The sequence below is a fragment of the Salmo salar genome, chromosome ssa07, assembly GCF_905237065.1.
Source record: "Salmo salar chromosome ssa07, Ssal_v3.1, whole genome shotgun sequence".
Classification (NCBI taxonomy): domain Eukaryota; kingdom Metazoa; phylum Chordata; class Actinopteri; order Salmoniformes; family Salmonidae; genus Salmo; species Salmo salar.
The window spans coordinates 43,198,265-43,219,231 of NC_059448.1; the positions used below are offsets into that span (position 1 = coordinate 43,198,265).

General features: G+C 48.9%; 1 protein-coding gene across 1 annotated transcript in view; it reads right to left on the bottom strand.

Annotated features, from left to right (window-relative positions):
- Positions 1 to 1,202: 1,202 nt before the first annotated feature.
- The window catches only part of LOC106609279 (calcium/calmodulin-dependent protein kinase type 1D), a 63,847-nt gene continuing 44,082 nt past the window's right edge, over positions 1,203 to 20,967 (bottom strand). The window contains exons 4-11 of the mRNA XM_014207908.2: positions 14,238 to 14,376; positions 12,949 to 13,075; positions 10,803 to 10,878; positions 6,074 to 6,186; positions 5,503 to 5,581; positions 5,301 to 5,388; positions 4,638 to 4,917; positions 1,203 to 4,528 (exon numbers count right to left, since the gene is read on the bottom strand). Of these exons, the coding sequence (XP_014063383.1) occupies positions 4,404 to 4,528; positions 4,638 to 4,917; positions 5,301 to 5,388; positions 5,503 to 5,581; positions 6,074 to 6,186; positions 10,803 to 10,878; positions 12,949 to 13,075; positions 14,238 to 14,376 (1,027 nt within the window). The 3' untranslated portion in view covers positions 1,203 to 4,403. The remainder of the gene's footprint in view (positions 4,529 to 4,637; positions 4,918 to 5,300; positions 5,389 to 5,502; positions 5,582 to 6,073; positions 6,187 to 10,802; positions 10,879 to 12,948; positions 13,076 to 14,237; positions 14,377 to 20,967) is intronic.

A 20,967-nucleotide genomic window follows, 5' to 3' on the forward strand; every position in this document is an offset into this window, starting at 1 on the left:
CCAGCTCAGATCCATCTACAGTTAATTAGATGGACCCGCTGCCTGCCATTTTCTAGAAGCTAGAGATGAGGAAAGGGACAGAAGAATGAGGAAAAGGATGAGGAGGGGAAAAAGCAAGACGTGATGATGGAGAACGAAGGAAGAGAGAAAGATCGTTCTGGCTGCCGTTTCAGTATATCCCATCGATTGTAGGCCACCTATGGAGCCTAAATAGGAGAGAGTGGGAGGGATGAGGGGGCTGTGTAGCTGGGCACAGAGGAGAGAGAGGGAAACACTTTAAAAGGCAAAAGGATCAGGGAACCCAAAACCTCTCAACTATCCCCCCGCACCACGAGCTCTCGTCCAACAACAGCAGCCCCCCCACTCGCTCTGAGAATGTCACATTGTGCGTGTGTCTAAGTGTGTGTGTTGCTTTGAGTTTGTTAACGTCTATGAGAGAATGATCTCCCTGAGCTTCTCTGTGAATTCCTCTGACCAGGAGAGCAAAAAGACAGACAATGTAAACAACAAGAATGGGGTGGAATTTGCACACTACTCAGAGTCCAGATCCATTGTACGGGTTCAAAGGTCAATAACTGTGAGAGAGGAGAGAGGCTGACGTGCTAGGAGTGAGTATGAGGGGTGCTTAATGTGGCTGCAGTTTGAATTGGCCACGGAGTTCCAGAAGTACTACAGGGCAATCTCAGACCACTTTCACCAATTAAGTCCAATCACACTTGGCTATAAGTGGCTAGTTCTAACTATATTAGTGAATTAACAGTCATTTGCTATACAATTAGAAATAAAGTGTATTGGGAAAACACAACGTTGATGCCTGAGCCAATTGTTCTGTGAGCATGTAGATCAATGGGTCTTCACATTCACTCAGACCCAGGGTCATAGCTGGACCCGAAGTGGGTCTGTGAGAGGGACATCTGTGAAACGTTGGCGCAACATCCGCCCCTACATCTGCTAGACGTCTGTCAAATGTCTGTCTGTTGAGCATCCGTGGTGTGTGTCTGTTTGAAGTCAGGGGTTGTGTGTATGGAAGGGTTATGGAGGGACACGACTCCTTTCAAATTTTTCTCTGGTCGAAAAGGCAAAAAAGGTCAGGGGTCAACAAACAAGCCAATTAGAAGTGGAAATCAATCTAAGTGCAAAAGAAAAACTGAATGGCTTAAAGTGTAGTAACCCCTGCACACACAGACACAGGGAGACAGCTGCTTTATGATCGTTCAGGGTTTATTTCAGGAGAGAAAAAAACTAAAATCAGTCATTCTGGCCTCTGTTGTCGTCATGGTAACTGATATGTGCACATGATTGTCGAAGGCATCGGATATACAAGCCCCATAACAGAAGGTCATCACAGCACTGTAAGAGTGGCAGGGCAACTCACTCTGCCACACAAAATGGAAGGTGGTGTCTGCTTAACGAAATAGGAAGAAAGTTGCCCCTTACCACTGATACAAGGTCAGATATTTTCTCTCCCCCCTAATTGTTTAAGTTCAGATCGAAGGAGGATATGCTGATCCTAGATCTATGGTTGTAATTATCTATTGGTTAGGGTTCAGATTGAGGGAGGATATTTTGAGCCGAGATCTATGTTTAAGTTAGTATCTAATGATTAAGCTTTCGATTGAGGGAGAGTTTTCTGATCCTAGATCTGTGGTTAAGGGGAACATCCACCAGGAGTCGTTAGTGAGAGACCGCCACACAAGATGGAGGTTTGTTTTGGTCACATGCAGAGTAAATATGGCCCATTCCCCGGGCTCTGGACCTCACAGGAACCCACAGGGAGATGCAGTGGTCCCCAACAATACTCCGCTCTCTACGGACACATTGGTCTTCTTCTTTAGATATAGATACACACATCATACAATGGCATATAAAAGTTAATGCAAACACTTGTGGAGTTGGATTTCTCTAAGCACTTTTCAACATGCTTTGCATTTCATCTTTAGAAAAAAGCGTTGTGATGCATTGTGTTTTTTTTTCTTCTCATGACAGTTGATCATGGGCATGTGTTTAGGTGTGATGGGACGCCTGTTGCCGTAGTGTCGGTGAGCAAGGGGGTAAAGTGGACGACCGATGACTTAGGCAGATACATGTGTAAAAACAGCACAGCTCCATAACAGTGGATGTCGTATCAGTCAAAGCTTCAACATTTATACACATCGCAAACTAAAGCCTGAGTTTGCTTTTACATTTTAAATGTTTTTATTTGTATTATCTTTAGTCAGATATTGTTTAGAATACTGATGGCGTCATCTCCATGGTAACTCCGTAGATGGCAGTTACTGAGTGCTCGGTACGGTATGCTCTGAATACCGTGGTATCAAAGCTCAGTATGGTGCGGGATGGAGAGGTGTGGGGGGCTGTAGCTAATTTAAACACATTAAACATTCCAAAGAGAATACAAATCAACCCCCCCCCCCACACAAACACACACACACCGACACTGCACCACATTCGCATAGGTTATCTTACAAATTAGCATTCATATTCACAAGACCTTTCCGACAAATATATTCATTCATATCACAAAACAATACATGCTTGCCTCGATAAAAATAAATAAATAAATAAACAAAAACGGAGCCCTAAAGTAAAGCCCACCCACTCCCTAAAATAATCCAGTCGATGACATCACACTTAATGATGGTTGACCCAGCAGCACGAAGCCAGGTAATAATACTGCACTTTGACCTCTATATGTAGGCTATATGCAGGCTGTGTCTGGCCATATTCTGGTTAGGGGACCCTGGTGTCGTGAGCGTAACAGTCCCAGTGTTGGGTGAAACTTCTACAGTATACAGTGAACTGGTCTTAAAGAAACTCGAAAGAAAAAGAGGGTGGGAGGGAGGGAGGGAGGGAGGGAGGGGTGGGACAGAGAGAAAAGGAGAAGGCAAGGGGGAGAGAAATAGAAAACATCTTGTCTTCTGTCATCTTTCTCCAGATTATCAGAGTTCAGCCCTTCGTTTCAAAACAATCCATTTCTCAGTGGGGATCGGCCAGGGCTTTAGGTCTAGCTCATAGCTAACCATCAGTGTTTAATCAGGTATAATCACTGTCCACATATTCTCTGTTTCAACAGTGCTTTGGCTAGACATTACAATGACATAAAGGGATCGTTGGACTTGCATCTAACTGTGTAGACAAATCTATGCTCGCGACCGGTTTCTACAGCAACAAGGGTCACCACGGCGCCCAGTCCAAATCCCTGAGAACTTGTGTACTGGGTGCCGGTTGATGATGGCTCTTGTGGTGAGGTCATGGCTTTGTAAAAGGGATGGCGGTAGAGACAACAGCTCCACCATCTTGGATCTTGGGAAACTGATACTGTAGGTCAGGGTTTCTCCATGCTTACACTACACTACAGAGATGGCTGCTCTTTTTCATGGGCTTTTTCTGAGGCCCATTTGGAAGTGCCTGGTTTCCCCACTTGGAGCCCCTGATCTTTAGGATGGGAAACCCCGCAGGTAACTAACAGGTGATTGTTAAAACTTTAACAGGGGTCATCCCTGTCCCAGCACTCTCCAACTCGATCCTAAACCTGCAGTGTGTTTCATAATATACTGTATATGCGTCCCATATAGGGTGGTCGTTATAAAAGTCTTATAAAGTAAGACAATAATTAAACATAGTGCATGTTTCCCTTAACAAATAAGTTGTACAATGCTCTGACCCCATTTTGGGTATTTTAAAACTGTTTACAATCTCTATTCTCTGTCTGATAAATTCACGTAGATGAAGAGTCTAACTTGGTAGCTGTACACACATTACCTACGTCTGAAACCGCGTCCAAACCTCAACGTGCAAACAGATAAAGCGCTTACTCATGAAACATCACTCAACAGTCTTATGGTACTTTTAAAGCACGTCTTAAACACGGCGCGAACATAAACATGGGAAAAAAAGCGCAAGAAAATACAAATGAAAAATAATCCAGTTAGTAACTGTTAACCCAGAGGATGAATTCAAGAAAATAAACAGAATTTAAAAACTCACAAGTAGGACCTTCTAGAAGATGTCGGAAAGACTAGAGGGAAATTGAGTTTGACTGACGTAGACAACGCCCAATCCGACGGCAGCTTCTGATAACACACCCATTTCACTCAGGTCTCGGACAGAAACAAAAACTCAAAAGGTAAACCAATCAATAATGCTCTCAGAGTGGGTGTGGTTCCACAGAGTCGACACAATGGGCGTGTCCAAGGTGAGTATGGCGTGTTGTGATTGGTGCGATGGGTTTAGAGTCCTCTGCTCTCCCAGTCCTCCCAGATGCAGCGTGGGGGAGGGGCAGGGCGGGGGGCAGGCTGGGTGGGGGTAGTAGGGGCACGGTAAGGAAGGGGAGGGTGCGGTTTTCGCCCCTCTCTCTCTCACAGCGCCGTAGCCTCCCAGCTGGTCCCCCGCGGGACCTGGCGTCACTTAGTCTCTGTTAGTACCGTGGCAACAGTGGAGGGGTGGGGCCGGGCGAGCTCCGCCCCCCCGGAGGGGACAGAGGAGGCTGCAGACGCCAGGCTGCAGGGGGTGGGAGTGGCTGGGGCACCTGGGGGGAGAACAGAGGCTATGAACACACAGTCAGAAGTAACAAACTGGTAGTTGGTGTTTACTAGTTCATGGTTTGTGTGTGTGTGGATGCATACATGTCCACTTACAGTCCTTGTGAGGTGAGTCCACAGAAAAGCTCTTCATAATGGCTGCATTAGGGTTCTGGCTCTGGCTCCAAGTCTGGCTTGGACTCGGAGAGGGTTGAGTAGAGCTCTGGTTGGGGGTCTGGTTGGCCTGGTTCTGGTTGGCCTGGTTCCGTTGGTTCTGCATCTGTGCGGCCCGGCTGTTAGGAGGGTGAGGGTGAGAGCTGTCCATGCTCTGGCCCATACTGCTGCTCAACTGCAGTCTCCTCATGTGTCGCACCACTGCAGTGGCATTGAAGGCTTGCTGGAGAGGGAGAGAGAGGGAGAGAGAGGGAGAGGGAGAGGGAGAGGGAGAGGGAGAGGGAGAGAGAGAGAGAGAGAGAGAGAGAGAGAGAGGGGGGGAGAGAGAGAGAGAGAGAGAGAGAGAGGGAGAGGGAGAGAGAGGGAGAGAGAGAGAGAGAGAGGGAGAAAGAGAGAGAGAGAGGAGAGAGAGAGGGAGAGAGAGAGAGAGGGAGAGGAAGAGGGAGAGAGAGAGAGAGAGGGAGAGAGAGGGAGAGGGAGGGAGAGGGAGCGAGAGGAAGAGACCAGTGTATGATTTATAAACACTACATTAAATAAGCAATCATTCAGACACACTCGGACACTTGAATGACACTCAGACGTTTATTACCATACATTCAAACGTACCCTCCATTTGCTCTTGGCAAAGTTTTTCCTGATCTGCCTGCTCACAGACTCGTGGATGTTCTTGCAGAGGGCTGTGTCCCCAGCGATCCTGAACACACACACACAGACACTTTAACATCCCATAATACCCACATGAGTGTGTGTGTGTGTGTGTGTGTGTGTGTGTGTGTGTGTGTGTGTGTGTGTGTGTGTTGTCTCTCACCATGGGTGTCTGAGGGCCTGGTCACAGGTGAAGCGCTTCGCTGGGTCTTTCTCCATCAGACTGCCGATAAAGTCTTTGGCTGTGAAAAACCATTAGAGAACAGTTGCTCACACTCATCACAACATACACAAACAGTAAACAGTTCAAGGCCCATGGTTTCCCACACTACCTGGCCAGTGTACCGGATACCTGGACCAAGCCTCAGCTCTCTTCCTGTAATAACTACTGTTGTTTTATGGTTTACTGGCAGGCAGGGGCGAATGGTTAGACTGGTGCCAAACTGGAGAATATAGGGTTCTCAGATCATGTCTGTGATGACCTCTTAAAACACACACAAATTCCAACAGGACGACATCACAGTATAGAGAAAGTAGCCATGGTGGTGTGGTGTCCAAATTTGCCAGACGGGAGGAGGAAGAGGAAGGTGCTCCGTCTGAAGGGGATCCTCACTCCATTAGACAGACACACACACACACACACACACACACACACACACACACACACACACACACACACACACACACACACACACACACACACACACACACACACACACACACACACAGCTTACCTGAATCAGATATGTCGTCCCAGTACGGTGCGTCAAACTCGTAGTCTGCTTTGAGGATCTGCTCAAAGAGCTTGGAGTCATTCTCATCGTAGAATGGAGGATAGCCGCACAACCTGCAGACACAGACAGGAAGTGAGCTCATAAAAAAAAAAAAGTTAACACATGCATTCACTTCCTACTTCAGGGAATCGTTTACTTTTAAGATGATAATAGAATAACATGCTGACGAATGAGACAAATGCTTGAACAACTATTCAATTGATAACAATAAACTGACAAGGTGAATATGTAATGTATCCTAAACCTTTTCTCTGTCTGCTCTCCTAACCTCATCCTGGACTAATTGAACTTCTTCAAGTGGCAAAACGATTTCCATAGAAAACATTAGCCGCCATTATGATCGAACCTCATTAAAATGCCTTTCTCCATCGAGAAGCTGTTCTGCCTGATGCGGCCGCAATGAGTTTTTTGTTTTTGTGCTTTCACATTTGGTTAAAGACTTGCGCGCCATTCCTCCGCAGGAGCCGGAGCGATTATTCCACCTGATTACCTGATGCGATCGCTTCACACCTGAGGAGAGACCCAACCAGGCATGCCGAGCCGCATTGTGTGGAGGCGCTCGGAAATCGGCTAACGAGGTCCGAGGCCCGTGCTAATGGCGAAATGAAAAGACGGGAGTAGCTCACTGATCACTGGGAACTCTCTGAGAAAACATCAAGGGCTCCAACATCAGGCCTCAACCATCCAGAACTGGATATTCTTGGATGTAATCTATTTACTTCAACTCTAAACACATATTTTGTCTAATTTAATATTGCCTAGGCTATTCACAAGGATGTTTAAGGACTACTTATTGAACATACACAAACATTCACAGTTTAATCTGCCAGCTGGACTGACCGACTGTGTGAACACTGTTTCTCAGACATGTATTTCTCCTCCCTCACATGTGTAGAGGTTACAGGAGTGCGCACGCACGCACACGCACACACACTAAGGACCCAGTGACACCTAGTGATCCTTATATCCAAAGCTGTGTAAGCATGGAGAGTTACATAACAACTACATCAATAAACGGACAGAGATGGATAAACAGGTGAAAATAGAGAACAGAAAGATGTCTGAGCTATTGGGGCGGGAGAAAGAACAAGGGAAGAGGAGAAGGGTGAGAGAGAGAACCAGAGGGCAGAGCCTGCTTTGCACATCACAGAGCTCATCTTGCGACAAACCATCGAGAGCCAAGAACAACACAGAAAGGGAGAGAGGAGCAAAAATGAGGAACGTTTTCAGCGGATGAGGACGATTTGCACTGATGCTCTAACGACCGAGGTAACTCACACCTTTCTCTCGTTCTCATTGTTCTATTGCCCCTATTCCCCCTGTCCCTAACCCTGAACTCTAACCCCTATTCCCCCTGTCCCTAACCCTGAACTCTAACCCCTATTCCCCCTGTCCCTAACCCTGAACTCTAACCCCTATTCCCCCTGTCCCTAACCCTGAACTCTAACCCCTATTCCCCCTGTCCCTAACCCTGAACACTAACCCCTATTCCCCTGTCCCTAACCCTGAACTCTAACCCCTATTCCCCCTGTCCCTAACCCTGAACACTAACCCCTATTCCCCCCTGTCCCTAACCCTGAACACTAACCCCTATTCCCCCTGTCCCTAACCCTGAACTCTAACCCCTATTCCCCCTGTCCCTAACCCTGAACTCTAACCCCTATTCCCCCTGTCCCTAACCCTGAACACTAACCCCTATTCCCCCTGTCCCTAACCCTGAACTCTAACCCCTATTCCCCCTGTCCCTAACCCTGAACTCTAACCCCTATTCCCCCTGTCCCTAACCCTGAACTCTAACCCCTATTCCCCCTGTCCCTAACCCTGAACTCTAACCCCTATTCCCCCTGTCCCTAACCCTGAACTCTAACCCCTATTCCCCCTGTCCCTAACCCTGAACTCTAACCCCTATTCCCCCTGTCCCTAACCCTGAACTCTAACCCCTATTCCCCCTGTCCCTAACCCTGAACTCTAACCCCTATTCCCCCTGTCCCTAACCCTGAACTCTAACCCCTATTCCCCCTGTCCCTAACCCTGAACACTAACCCCTATTCCCCCTGTCCCTAACCCTGAACACTAACCCCTATTCCCCCTGTCCCTAACCTCTAACCCCTATTCCCCCTGTCCCTAACCCTGAACTCTAACCCCTATTCCCCCTGTCCCTAACCCTGAACACTAACCCCTATTCCCCCTGTCCCTAACCTCTAACCCCTATTCCCCCTGTCCCTAACCCTGAACACTAACCCCTATTCCCCCTGTCCCTAACCTCTAACCCCTATTCCCCCTGTCCCTAACCCTGAACTCTAACCCCTATTCCCCCTGTCCCTAACCCTGAACACTAACCCCTATTCCCCCTGTCCCTAACCTCTAACCCCTATTCCCCCTGTCCCTAACCCTGAACACTAACCCCTATTCCCCCTGTCCCTAACCTCTAACCCCTATTCCCCCTGTCCCTAACCCTGAACTCTAACCCCTATTCCCCCTGTCCCTAACCCTGAACTCTAACCCCTATTCCCCCTGTCCCTAACCCTGAACTCTAACCCCTATTCCCCCTGTCCCTAACCCTGAACTCTAACCCCTATTCCCCCCTGTCCCTAACCCTGAACTCTAACCCCTATTCCCCCTGTCCCTAACCCTGAACTCTAACCCCTATTCCCCCTGTCCCTAACCCTGAACTCTAACCCCTATTCCCCCTGTCCCTAACCCTGAACTCTAACCCCTATTCCCCCTGTCCCTAACCCTGAACTCTAACCCCTATTCCCCCTGTCCCTAACCCTGAACTCTAACCCCTATTCCCCCTGTCCCTAACCCTGAACTCTAACCCCTATTCCCCCTGTCCCTAACCCTGAACTCTAACCCCTATTCCCCCTGTCCCTAACCCTGAACACTAACCCCTATTCCCCCTGTCCCTAACCCTGAACACTAACCCCTATTCCCCCTGTCCCTAACCTCTAACCCCTATTCCCCCTGTCCCTAACCCTGAACTCTAACCCCTATTCCCCCTGTCCCTAACCCTGAACACTAACCCCTATTCCCCCTGTCCCTAACCTCTAACCCCTATTCCCCCTGTCCCTAACCTCTAACCCCTATTCCCCCTGTCCCTAACCCTGAACTCTAACCCCTATTCCCCCTGTCCCTAACCCTGAACTCTAACCCCTATTCCCCCTGTCCCTAACCCTGAACTCTAACCCCTATTCCCCCTGTCCCTAACCCTGAACACTAACCCCTATTCCCCCTGTCCCTAACCCTGAACACTAACCCCTATTCCCCCTGTCCCTAACCTCTAACCCCTATTTCCCCTGTCCCTAACCCTGAACTCTAACCCCTATTCCCCCTGTCCCTAACCCTGAACACTAACCCCTATTCCCCCTGTCCCTAACCTCTAACCCCTATTCCCCCTGTCCCTAACCCTGAACTCTAACCCCTATTCCCCCTGTCCCTAACCCTGAACTCTAACCCCTATTCCCCCTGTCCCTAACCCTGAACTCTAACCCCTATTCCCCCTGTCCCTAACCCTGAACTCTAACCCCTATTCCCCCTGTCCCTAACCCTGAACTCTAACCCCTATTCCCCCTGTCCCTAACCCTGAACTCTAACCCCTATTCCCCCTGTCCCTAACCCTGAACTCTAACCCCTATTCCCCCTGTCCCTAACCCTGAACTCTAACCCCTATTCCCCCTGTCCCTAACCCTGAACTCTAACCCCTATTCCCCCTGTCCCTAACCCTGAACTCTAACCCCTATTCCCCCTGTCCCTAACCCTGAACTCTAACCCCTATTCCCCCTGTCCCTAACCCTGAACTCTAACCCCTATTCCCCCCTGTCCCTAACCCTGAACTCTAACCCCTATTCCCCCTGTCCCTAACCCTGAACTCTAACCCCTATTCCCCCTGTCCCTAACCCTGAACTCTAACCCCTATTCCCCCTGTCCCTAACCCTGAACTCTAACCCCTATTCCCCCTGTCCCTAACCCTGAACACTAACCCCTATTCCCCCTGTCCCTAACCCTGAACACTAACCCCTATTCCCCCTGTCCCTAACCCTGAACTCTAACCCCTATTCCCCCTGTCCCTAACCCTGAACTCTAACCCCTATTCCCCCTGTCCCTAACCCTGAACTCAAACCCCTAAAACACACACACACACACACACACACACACACACACACACACACACACACACACACACACACACACACGCCTGGAACTCAGTCAGCGAGAGCTGGAACACACACAGCGCTAAATCTGCCCCCTGACTCAGAGGTTGTCCACACACAGACAGAGGGGTGAAAAACGAATGAAAAACAAGAGAGACATGTTGAAAAGTCCGTTTTTTCTCCTCAGAAGCACTATGTCCATACATGGTGACTGAGCAGAGTGTAGCAGACTAACATCTGGGTCTGATGAAAGGAAAGAGAGAGGCATGATGTTGTGTCATTCTCCATTAATGGCCATTCCAAAACACACAAACATCCACGCACACAGACAAACGCACGCACACACACACACACACACACACACAATAAGTCAAACTTGTGTGCGAACTTGTGAAATGCATCTGCACTCTAGAAAGATCCTCAGTATAAAGCTGTGAATTCCTCCCTCATGGTATTGACTGGGTATGGGAACACATAGCATTTCTGTAGGAGTTGTACAATAGACTGTAGAAACTTACAGGATGTATGCAATGACTCCGATGGACCAGCAGTCCACTGCCTTACTGTAGGGCTTCTGAGCAAGAACCTCTGGAGCTGAGAGAGAGAAAGGAGAGAGAGAGAGAAGGGAGAGAGAAGAGAAAGAGAGAGAAAGAGAGAGAGAAAGATGTAGAGAGAGGGGGATGAGACTTTGATGACATAACTGGAGACACACAGTCAGAGATGGAGAGAGACGGACACAGAGACATGTTCTCCCCCCTGGATTACCCTGCTGTCGAGCCCAGAGCTGGAGCTCATCCTATCAGAGGCCGTGACCCCCCCGGGGCGATTATCGAGACTGAGAGAAGCCTGTCCAGACTAATCAATGATAACAGCCCAGCCAAAATAGAACTGAGCTCACCCAAACAACGGTCGCTATCAAAGACTGAGGAAAATACAGATCACAGGAAACACACACACACACACACAGTCACGCGCATAGATTTACACACACAGTCAGACACACGCATGTGCGTAGACGTGTGTGCACACAGAGGCTCAAATGTTATACTTTCTTCACTTGTGCTGGGCTGAGTGTGTGTTGCGCATCTCCTCTAACAATATGGCCGACGTGTGTGTGTGTGTGTGTTTGTACACAGTATGTGTATGCGTGTGTCCACTCTCTGACGGTGGGCCTGTCCAAACCACAGAGTCTGGTCTTAATTCAGCCATCCCAGGCGCTAACCCTGGGCTATTCATACCTCAGGAATGCAGGCTTCTCAATGCCATCATCCAAGACCTGCTATATTTAGCAGCATTTCTAATGCAGCAACTGTCACATTACAGCCTTTTAGAATGGAAAAGCCCTACAGCAGCCCACAGCAGATGGGGAGGGAGGGATGGACAAAAACCGCAGTGGCCTCATCTGAAGAGATTGTGGGATAGAGGGAGGAGGAAGGATGAGACACTTCCAATGTCATTAACTAGTAAGGTGTTGTTTAGCTGGCCTATAGTTCCCGATGGATAAGCTTAAACAAGTGTCTGCTAACTGACTTGCATGTGGATGTAGGGGCGTGGACAGGAGCCGGCAGCTGAAAGACATCAACATGATGAGTCTTCAGAGTGTCTGACTACCAGAGGCACCGTCCTACACGTCAACATGATGAGTCTTCAGAGTGTCTGACTACCAGAGGCACCGTCCTACACGTCAACATGATGAGTCTTCAGAGTGTCTGACTACCAGAGGCACCGTCCTACACGTCAACATGATGAGTCTTCAGAGTGTCTGACTACCAGAGGCACCGTCCTACACGTCAACATGAAAGGTTCTGTCATGGAAATAATGTAAAACATCTGTTTCTCTCACACACTCAAAGCACACACACAAACACTCAAAGATAGACACACACATGCAAAAACACAGTGCCAGGGCTACAGTATATAAATCCCCATGTGTGGCACAGAGTTGACACACACACACACACACACACACACACACACACACACACACACACACACACACACACACACACACACACACACACACACACACACACACACACACAGGGCTGCAGTATACAAATCCCCATGTGTGGCACAGAGTTGACACACACACACACACACAGGGCTGCAGTATACAAATCCCCATGTGTGGCACAGAGTTGACACACACACACACAGTATACAAATCCCCATGTCTGGCACAGAGATGACAGCCCTCTAGCGCGTAGTGAGCTGCAGTAGAGCGCCCCGCCATGTTGGCTGTCTGACTCAGTCGCTCTGTTAAAAAGGGGAAAGCAGGCGACTGGGTGCAGGGTCTGTCAGCGTGTGATAAGACCTTCTTACTCCAGAGGCAGGATGCCTGTGTGTTTGAGCTGCACACAGATGCGCCCTCCCCCATTGCAGACACATAATTAAAGCAGTGGGATTTCACCTACAGCATACTGTATTATGCAGTGTGTCATTTATGTAAAGCACCGTGATGGCATCACACTCATTTAGAGTGAGCACTTAGACAATGTAGCATACGACTTTTGGAAAGAACGGTAGCCTAAAAACCAAAAGGACTTCATTTGCTTCCAGTATTAACATTTCAGTAGCTGACGACAAGGTATATTAACACGTGGCATTAACTTCTAAGTCAGGACATTTTAGGTTATGGGGTGGGGGGGAGGCATCTCTTCTTACCCACGTATCCCGGCGTGCCGCACGCGGTCGACATGACATCCCCGCTGCCCTCCATCTTGGACAGACCAAAGTCACTGATCATGATCTTAGACTCGTCCTGGGGGTTAAAATACAGCAGGTTCTCTGGCTGGAGAGAGAGGACGGAGGGAGAGAGAGGACAGAGGGAGAGAGAGGACAGAGGGAGAGAGAGGACAGAGGGAGAGAGAGGACAGAGGGAGAGAGAGGACGGAGAGGACAGAGGGGACGGAGAGGACAGAGGGAGAGAGGGAGAGAGGGGACAGAGGGAGAGAGAGGACGGAGAGGACAGAGGGGACAGAGGGAGAGAGGGGACAGAGGGAGAGAGAGGACAGAGGGAGAGAGAGGACAGAGGGAGAGAGAGGACAGAGGGGACAGAGGGAGAGAGGGGACAGAGGGAGAGAGGGGACAGAGGGAGAGAGGGGACAGAGGGAGAGAGGGGACAGAGGGAGAGAGGGGACAGAGGGAGAGAGAGGACGGAGGGAGAGAGAGGACAGAGGGAGAGAGAGGACAGAGGGAGAGAGAGGACAGAGGGAGAGAGAGGACAGAGGGAGAGAGAGGACGGAGAGGACAGAGGGGACAGAGGGAGAGAGAGGACAGAGGGAGAGAGAGGACAGAGGGAGAGAGAGGACAGAGGGAGAGAGAGGACAGAGGGAGAGAGAGGACAGAGGGAGAGAGGGGACAGAGGGAGAGAGAGGACAGAGGGAGAGAGAGGACAGAGGGAGAGAGGGGACAGAGGGAGAGAGGGGACAGAGGGAGAGAGAGGACGGAGAGGACAGAGAGGACAGAGAGGACAGAGGGAGAGAGAGCGATGGAGCGATAGATAGATAGATAGAGGGAGAGATAGAGGGAGCATGTTAATCACAAACGGAGCTCTCCCATCCTTGGATCTCTCTACTTACCCTGAACGTACTGTAGATATAAAACCGTAATCATTTGTCAAAGGCAGTCTATAACCCTTCAACACAGTGCAGTTATGTTGGCGTCTGTTTTTATGAGGCCGTATGACCGTACTCCTGTCTCTCAGTGGAGTCCGCTATGTGGTATATTTCCCAGAAGCCACTGCGTGTTGTGACCCGCTGAGCGGCCTAAATCACAAACGCATGCTGCACCTCACCACCGCAATGAATCACGGTCCATAAAACACAAGTGATCCGCTCATGTCAAGATGCAGGGGGGAGTAGACAGGGGGTGTGTGTGTGTGTGTGTGTGTGTGTGTGTGTGTGTGTGTGTGTGTGTGTGTGTGTGTGTGTGTGTGTGTGTGTCACCATCACCTTCAGGTCTCTGTGGACGATGCCCAACTTGTGGAGGTAGTCGACAGCGTCTAGCACCTGTCTGATGAGAGTACTGGCATCTTTCTCTGTGTAGAACCCCTTCTCCACAATACGGTCAAACAACTCACCTCCCGACACTCTGTAGACACAGACAGAGAGGGCTCAGTAAACCAGGTAAGTAAAACAGATGTGTGTGTCTGTGTGTGCACATCTGGAGGGAACATGTTATCATGAGACAGATCCACTGAGACTTAATTTATGAGCTATACAAACTGCCTCAATTCAACCGTATGCGTGCGTGTGTGTGTGTGTGCGTGTTTGACACACGTGTTTACCCCACAGTGGGGGTATGCTTTGACCCATTCCAACCCTCTGCTCCACTAAACTTAACCCTTCATGCTCCATACTATCACGACCAATCAAAGTGCACCATACATTTACATTTTACACAGCGACTTACAAATTGGTGCATTCACCTTATGATATCCAGTGGAACAACCACTTTACAATAGTACATCTATATCTTTTTTTTTGGGGGGGGGGTAGGTTAGAAGGATTACTTTATCCTATCCCATACAGTCTAAAACGAACTGTAGCAGAGAGAGACAGGAGATGGGAGGGATACAAAATCTAAAACAGAGAAACTGAAAAAAAAGGTGCCTCATTTTTCTCGGACCATAGATTCACACCGTGGAGGATAGTTAAGCTTCAGGCTGTGTGTGTGTGTGTGTGTGTGTGTGTGTGTGTCAGACGGTGCCCTTGCTGTTTTACAGGTTTGTTTTAAGACTCTACGCCAGATTACGGGCTTGTTTTAAAGCGCCAGAACAGCCACAGGCCAGAAGCTGAACATCCCATAACTTTCCTCAGTTCTCAACAGCTAGCTGGCACAGGGCAGTATAGATGGCTGCTAAGCACTGATCTAAGGACAGATATGTAGTCTGTCCGGCCGTCCCTTATGGTTATGGAAAGGGTAAACTGATCCTGGGTCTGCCACTAGCAGAACAGCCCAGTGCACTGGTCATTAGCTGAGTGGCACTCCGCTGTATGTGAGCAGGGTGTCGTCACTGCGTAGCACTGCAGAGAACCTGTATAAATACTGTAGGTCTCTGGCTGACTGTCGGGGTAAAGTATCTTTCTGTCACATTCCACCACAAGGGGGAGTAGCCAACCACTCATCTCTAATAGTGCCACAGTCCGTAAAGACTAGCTGAGGGAGGAAGGGATAAATGTATTTATTTGAAGTCAAATTACTCTATATTAGGTTTAACATGCTTTAGAACCAAGAGAGAAATGAAAATGCCTAGTATGTACGGTAAGAAGATTAATGAGGTAGAATCAGTCTCTTATGACTGGTCTCTGTTGGTATTGACAAGCACAATATGGAAACAATGGAGGAAGGACATTTTGCATTTCCACAGGTACACAGCTCCCTCTCCTGGTTCCCGTATTGACCCCACCGACTGTTTCTGTTGTCTCGCGCTCTCATGTTTGACATGTCCCCTGAAGGCATCTGGCTGCAGTCCTCGTATAAATTCTCTATTGATAAACAGACAGCTGACCTTCAATAGAAAGGCATTTCATGTCACGCCAAGGGCTACCAGGAAGTACTGCTTTCATCCACTGATGTTAGCACTTTCATATTGACCCAATAAAGTGTCTCTCTCGGTGTCCCTGTGTATGGCGTTTGGGAGGCAAATGTACTGTACCTTCTTCCTCAGAACTGAGTTGACAGACGGTGCAGCAGGAGCCTGAGGGGCTGCTCCTCTCCTCTGATCCCCATGGGGGCGCTGTAACCATGATCCTTACTGGTATTCCTATTAACCCGCACACTGAACCTAAAACAGCCTCAACTAGAACTAAATACTGACCTTGGATCAGCTTAAATCAATTACAATTCTAACCTTAACCGCCATAAGATACAAACATAACTGTCAATATAAAATAACCTATACTACACAAGATCGACCAGTTTCACTGCACCTCTCGTTACTGCACTGAGGGAGATTGATGGAGAATGAGCATAGGGTCAAATAAACTCAGCAAAAAAAAAGAAACGTCCCTTATTCAGAACCTTGTCTTTCAAAGATAATTCGTAAAAATCCAAATAACTTCACAGATCTTCATTGTAAAGGGTTTAAACACTGTTTCCCATGCTTGTTCAATGAACCATAAACAATTAATGAACATGCACCTGTGGAATGGTCGTTAAGACACTAACAGCTTACAGACGGTAGGCAATTAAGGTCACAGTTATAAAAAAAAAATTAGGACACTAAAGAGGCCTTTCTACTGACTCTGAAAAACACCAAAAGAAAGATGCCCGGGGTCCCTGCTCATCTGCGTGAACGTGCCTTAGGCATGCTGCAAGGAGGCATGAGGACTCCAGATGTGGCCAGGGCAATAAATTGCAATGTCCGTACTGTGAGATGCCTAAGACAGTGGTACAGGGAAGACATCCTCCTCCCTCATGTGGTACCCTTTCTGCAGGCTCATCCTGACATGACTCTCCAGCATGACAATGCCACCAGCCATACTGCTCGTTCCGTGCGTGATTTCCTGCCAGACAGGAATGTCAGTGTTCTGCCATGGCCAGTGAAGAGCCCGGATCTCAATCCCATTGAGTGGGACCTGTTGGATCGGAGGGTGAGGGCTAGTGCCGTTCCCCCAAGAAATGTCCGGGAACTTGCAGGTGCCTTGGTGGAAGAGTGAGGTAACATTTCACAGCAAGAACTGGCAAATCTGGTGCAGTCCATGAGGAGTAGATGCACTGCAGTACTTAATGCAGCTGGTGGCGACACCAGATACTGACTGTCACTTTTGATCTTGACCCCCCCCCTTTGTTCAGGGACACATTATTCCATTTCTGTTAGTCACATGTCTGTGGAACTTGTTCAGTTTATGTCTCAGTTGTTGAATCTTATGTTTATACAAATATTTACACATGTTAAGTTTGCTGAAAATAAACACAGTTGACAGTGAGGATTTTTTTGCTGAGTTTGTTTTTCTCTAAACCGCAGAGATTTGCATTGGATGAATATTGAATACACAAACAAAAACACACACACACACACACACACACACACACACACACACACACACACACACACACACACAGTGTGTGAATCTGGGAGCATCGTCACAGTGACAGACCAAATAAGAGCAGGAAGAAAGTTACATTCTAATGAAGTTTCTGAAAAAAAGGAGATAAGAAATTAATTGCTAATCCGCTCCGCTCTCTCTCGCCCTTTCTCCCTCTCTCTCTCTATATCCCCACGCTCCATCTCTCCCTCTCTATATCCCCACGCTCCATCTCTCCCTTTCTCCCTCTCCCTCTCTATATCCCCACGCTCCATCTCTCCCTTTCTCCCTCTCTCTCTATATCCCCACGCTCCATCTCTCCCTTTCTCCCTCTCTCTCTCTATATCCCCACGCTCCATCTCTCCCTCTCTCTCTATATCCCCACGCTCCATCTCTCCCTTTCTCCCTCTCTCTCTATATCCCCACGCTCCATCTCTCCCTTTCTCCCTCTCTCTCTATATCCCCACGCTCCATCTCTCCCTTTCTCCCTCTCCCTCTCTATATCCCCACGCTCCATCTCTCCCTTTCTCCCTCTCTCTCTCTATATCCCCACGCTCCATCTCTCCCTTTCTCCCTCTCTCTCTCTATATCCCCACGCTCCATCTCTCCCTTTCTCCCTCTCTCTCTATATCCCCACGCTCCATCTCTCCCTTTCTCCCTCTCTCTTTCTCTCTATATCCCCACGCTCCATCTCTCCCTCGCTCTCTCTCTCTATATCCCCACGCTCCATCTCTCCCTCTCTCTATCCCCACGCTCCATCTCTCCCTTTCTCTTCTCTCGCCTCTGCCAACAGAGACTTTCTTTCCAGCCGAGACAAGCGTGGCAGGGAATGACAAGCAAAAGGCTAAGCCACACACACACACACAAACACACACACACACACACACACACATGTTGGCTGGACATAACGGTGTGGTAGTGACGGAGGAGATGGGCCACCATCCTGCAGGATTGCGTAACCATTTGCGTAGGGAGACCATGGCAATCAGACAGGAGCCAAATCTACTTCCCTTTCAATACACACACGCCATACTGTAGGCACACACACACTCAATCGTCTTTCCATTCGGTCTCACCCTCTCTCTCTTGCCATCTCTGTCCCATCCTCCATCCCTTTCTCTTGCTTCACCCCCAGCTCTCGCTCTCCCTCTCTGTCAGAACAGTATCAAGTTGTCCCTTTATCTGAGTGTAATCTGAGCTGTACGGTGGCCCTGTGTGCTCCTGTGTAGTTGTCTGGCTCAGCAGTGCCAAACACTGCAGTGCAGTGCAGGGGTAGGCAACTAGATTCAGCCGTGGGATGATTTCTGTCGAAGAGGATGGTCGGGGGGCTGGAACAGAATTATGATAATTGATACACTGCAAATTGACCACAAGTAAGCCCCAAAAAGATGTTATTACTTTAAAATAACAATCATTTCATAGCTTGATTACATTGAGACACGATCACATCTCTTTTTTATTGGGGGGAATACCTGGGGAAAGATTTCCTAAATGAAACATAAATTCCTGGTGATTTTACAGTAGTTTTTTCCAAAAACTAAAATGCTGCGGGTCGCCTGTTGCTGACCCCTGCTGTAGTGGTTCCTACAGTAAGGTAGTGGTGTGAAGGTGTTGCTGACCCCTGCTGTAGTGGTTCCTACAGTAAGGTAGTGGTGTGAAGGTGTTGCTGACCCCTGCTGTAGTGTTTCCTACAGTAAGGTAGTGGTGTGAAGGTGTTGCTGACCCCTGCTGTAGTGTTTCCTACAGTAAGGTAGTGGTATGAAGGTGTTGCTGACCCCTGCTGTAGTGTTTCCTACAGTAAGGTAGTGGTGTGAAGGTGTTGCTGACCCCTGCTGTAGTGGTTCCTACAGTAAGGTAGTGGTGTGAAGGTGTTGCTGACCCCTGCTGTAGTGTTTCCTACAGTAAGGTAGTGGTGTGAAGGTGTTGCTGACCCCTGCTGTAGTGGTTCCTACAGTAAGGTAGTGGTGTGAAGGTGTTGCTGACCCCTGCTGTAGTGGTTCCTACAGTAAGGTAGTGGTGTGAAGGTGTTGTTGACCCCTGCTGTAGTGGTTCCTACAGTAAGGTAGTGGTGTGAAGGTGTTGCTGACCCCTGCTGTAGTGTTTCCTACAGTAAGGTGGTGGTGTGAAGGTGTTGCTGACCCCTGCTGTAGTGTTTCCTACAGTAAGGTGGTGGTGTGAAGGTGTTGCTGACCCCTGCTGTAGTGGTTTCCTACAGTAAGGTAGTGGTGTGAAGGTGTTGCTGACCCCTGCTGTAGTGGTTCCTACAGTAAGGTAGTGGTGTGAAGGTGTTGCTGACCCCTGCTGTAGTGGTTCCTACAGTAAGGTAGTGGTGTGAAGGTGTTGCTGACCCCTGCTGTAGTGGTTCCTACAGTAAGGTAGTGGTGTGAAGGTGTTGCTGACCCCTGCTGTAGTGTTTCCTACAGTAAGGTAGTGGTGTGAAGGTGTTGCTGACCCCTGCTGTAGTGTTTCCTACAGTAAGGTAGTGGTGTGAAGGTGTTGCTGACCCCTGCTGTAGTGTTTCCTACAGTAAGGTAGTGGTGTGAAGGTGTTGCTGACCCCTGCTGTAGTGTTTCCTACAGTAAGGTAGTGGTGTGAAGGTGTTGCTGACCCCTGCTGTAGTGGTTCCTACAGTAAGGTAGTGGTGTGAAGGTGTTGCTGACCCCTGCTGTAGTGGTTCCTACAGTAAGGTAGTGGTGTGAAGGTGTTGCTGACCCCTGCTGTAGTGGTTCCTACAGTAAGGTAGTGGTGTGAAGGTGTTGCTGACCCCTGCTGTAGTGGTTTCCTACAGTAAGGTAGTGGTGTGAAGGTGTTGCTGACCCCTGCTGTAGTGTTTCCTACAGTAAGGTAGTGGTGTGAAGGTGTTGCTGACCCCTGCTGTAGTGTTTCCTACAGTAAGGTAGTGGTGTGAAGGTGTTGCTGACCCCTGCTGTAGTGTTTCCTACAGTAAGGTAGTGGTGTGAAGGTGTTGCTGACCCCTGCTGTAGTGGTTCCTACAGTAAGGTAGTGGTGTGAAGGTGTTGCTGACCCCTGCTGTAGTGGTTCCTACAGTAAGGTAGTGGTGTGAAGGTGTTGCTGACCCCTGCTGTAGTGGTTCCTACAGTAAGGTAGTGGTGTGAAGGTGTTGCTGACCCCTGCTGTAGTGTTTCCTACAGTAAGGTAGTGGTGTGAAGGTGTTGCTGACCCCTGCTGTAGTGTTTCCTACAGTAAGGTAGTGGTGTGAAGGTGTTGCTGACCCCTGCTGTAGTGGTTCCTACAGTAAGGTAGTGGTGTGAAGGTGTTGCTGACCCCTGCTGTAGTGTTTCCTACAGTAAGGTAGTGGTGTGAAGGTGTTGCTGACCCCTGCTGTAGTGTTTCCTACAGTAAGGTCGTGGTGTGAAGGTGTTGCTGACCCCTGCTGTAGTGTTTCCTACAGTAAGGTAGTGGTGTGAAGGTGTTGCTGACCCCTGCTGTAGTGGTTCCTACAGTAAGGTAGTGGTGTGAAGGTGTTGCCGACTCCTGCTGTAGTGGTTCCTACAGTAAGGTAGTGGTGTGAAGGTGTTGCTGACCCCTGCTGTAGTGTTTCCTACAGTAAGGTAGTGGTGTGAAGGTGTTGCTGACCCCTGCTGTAGTGTTTCCTACAGTAAGGTAGTGGTGTGAAGGTGTTGCTGACCCC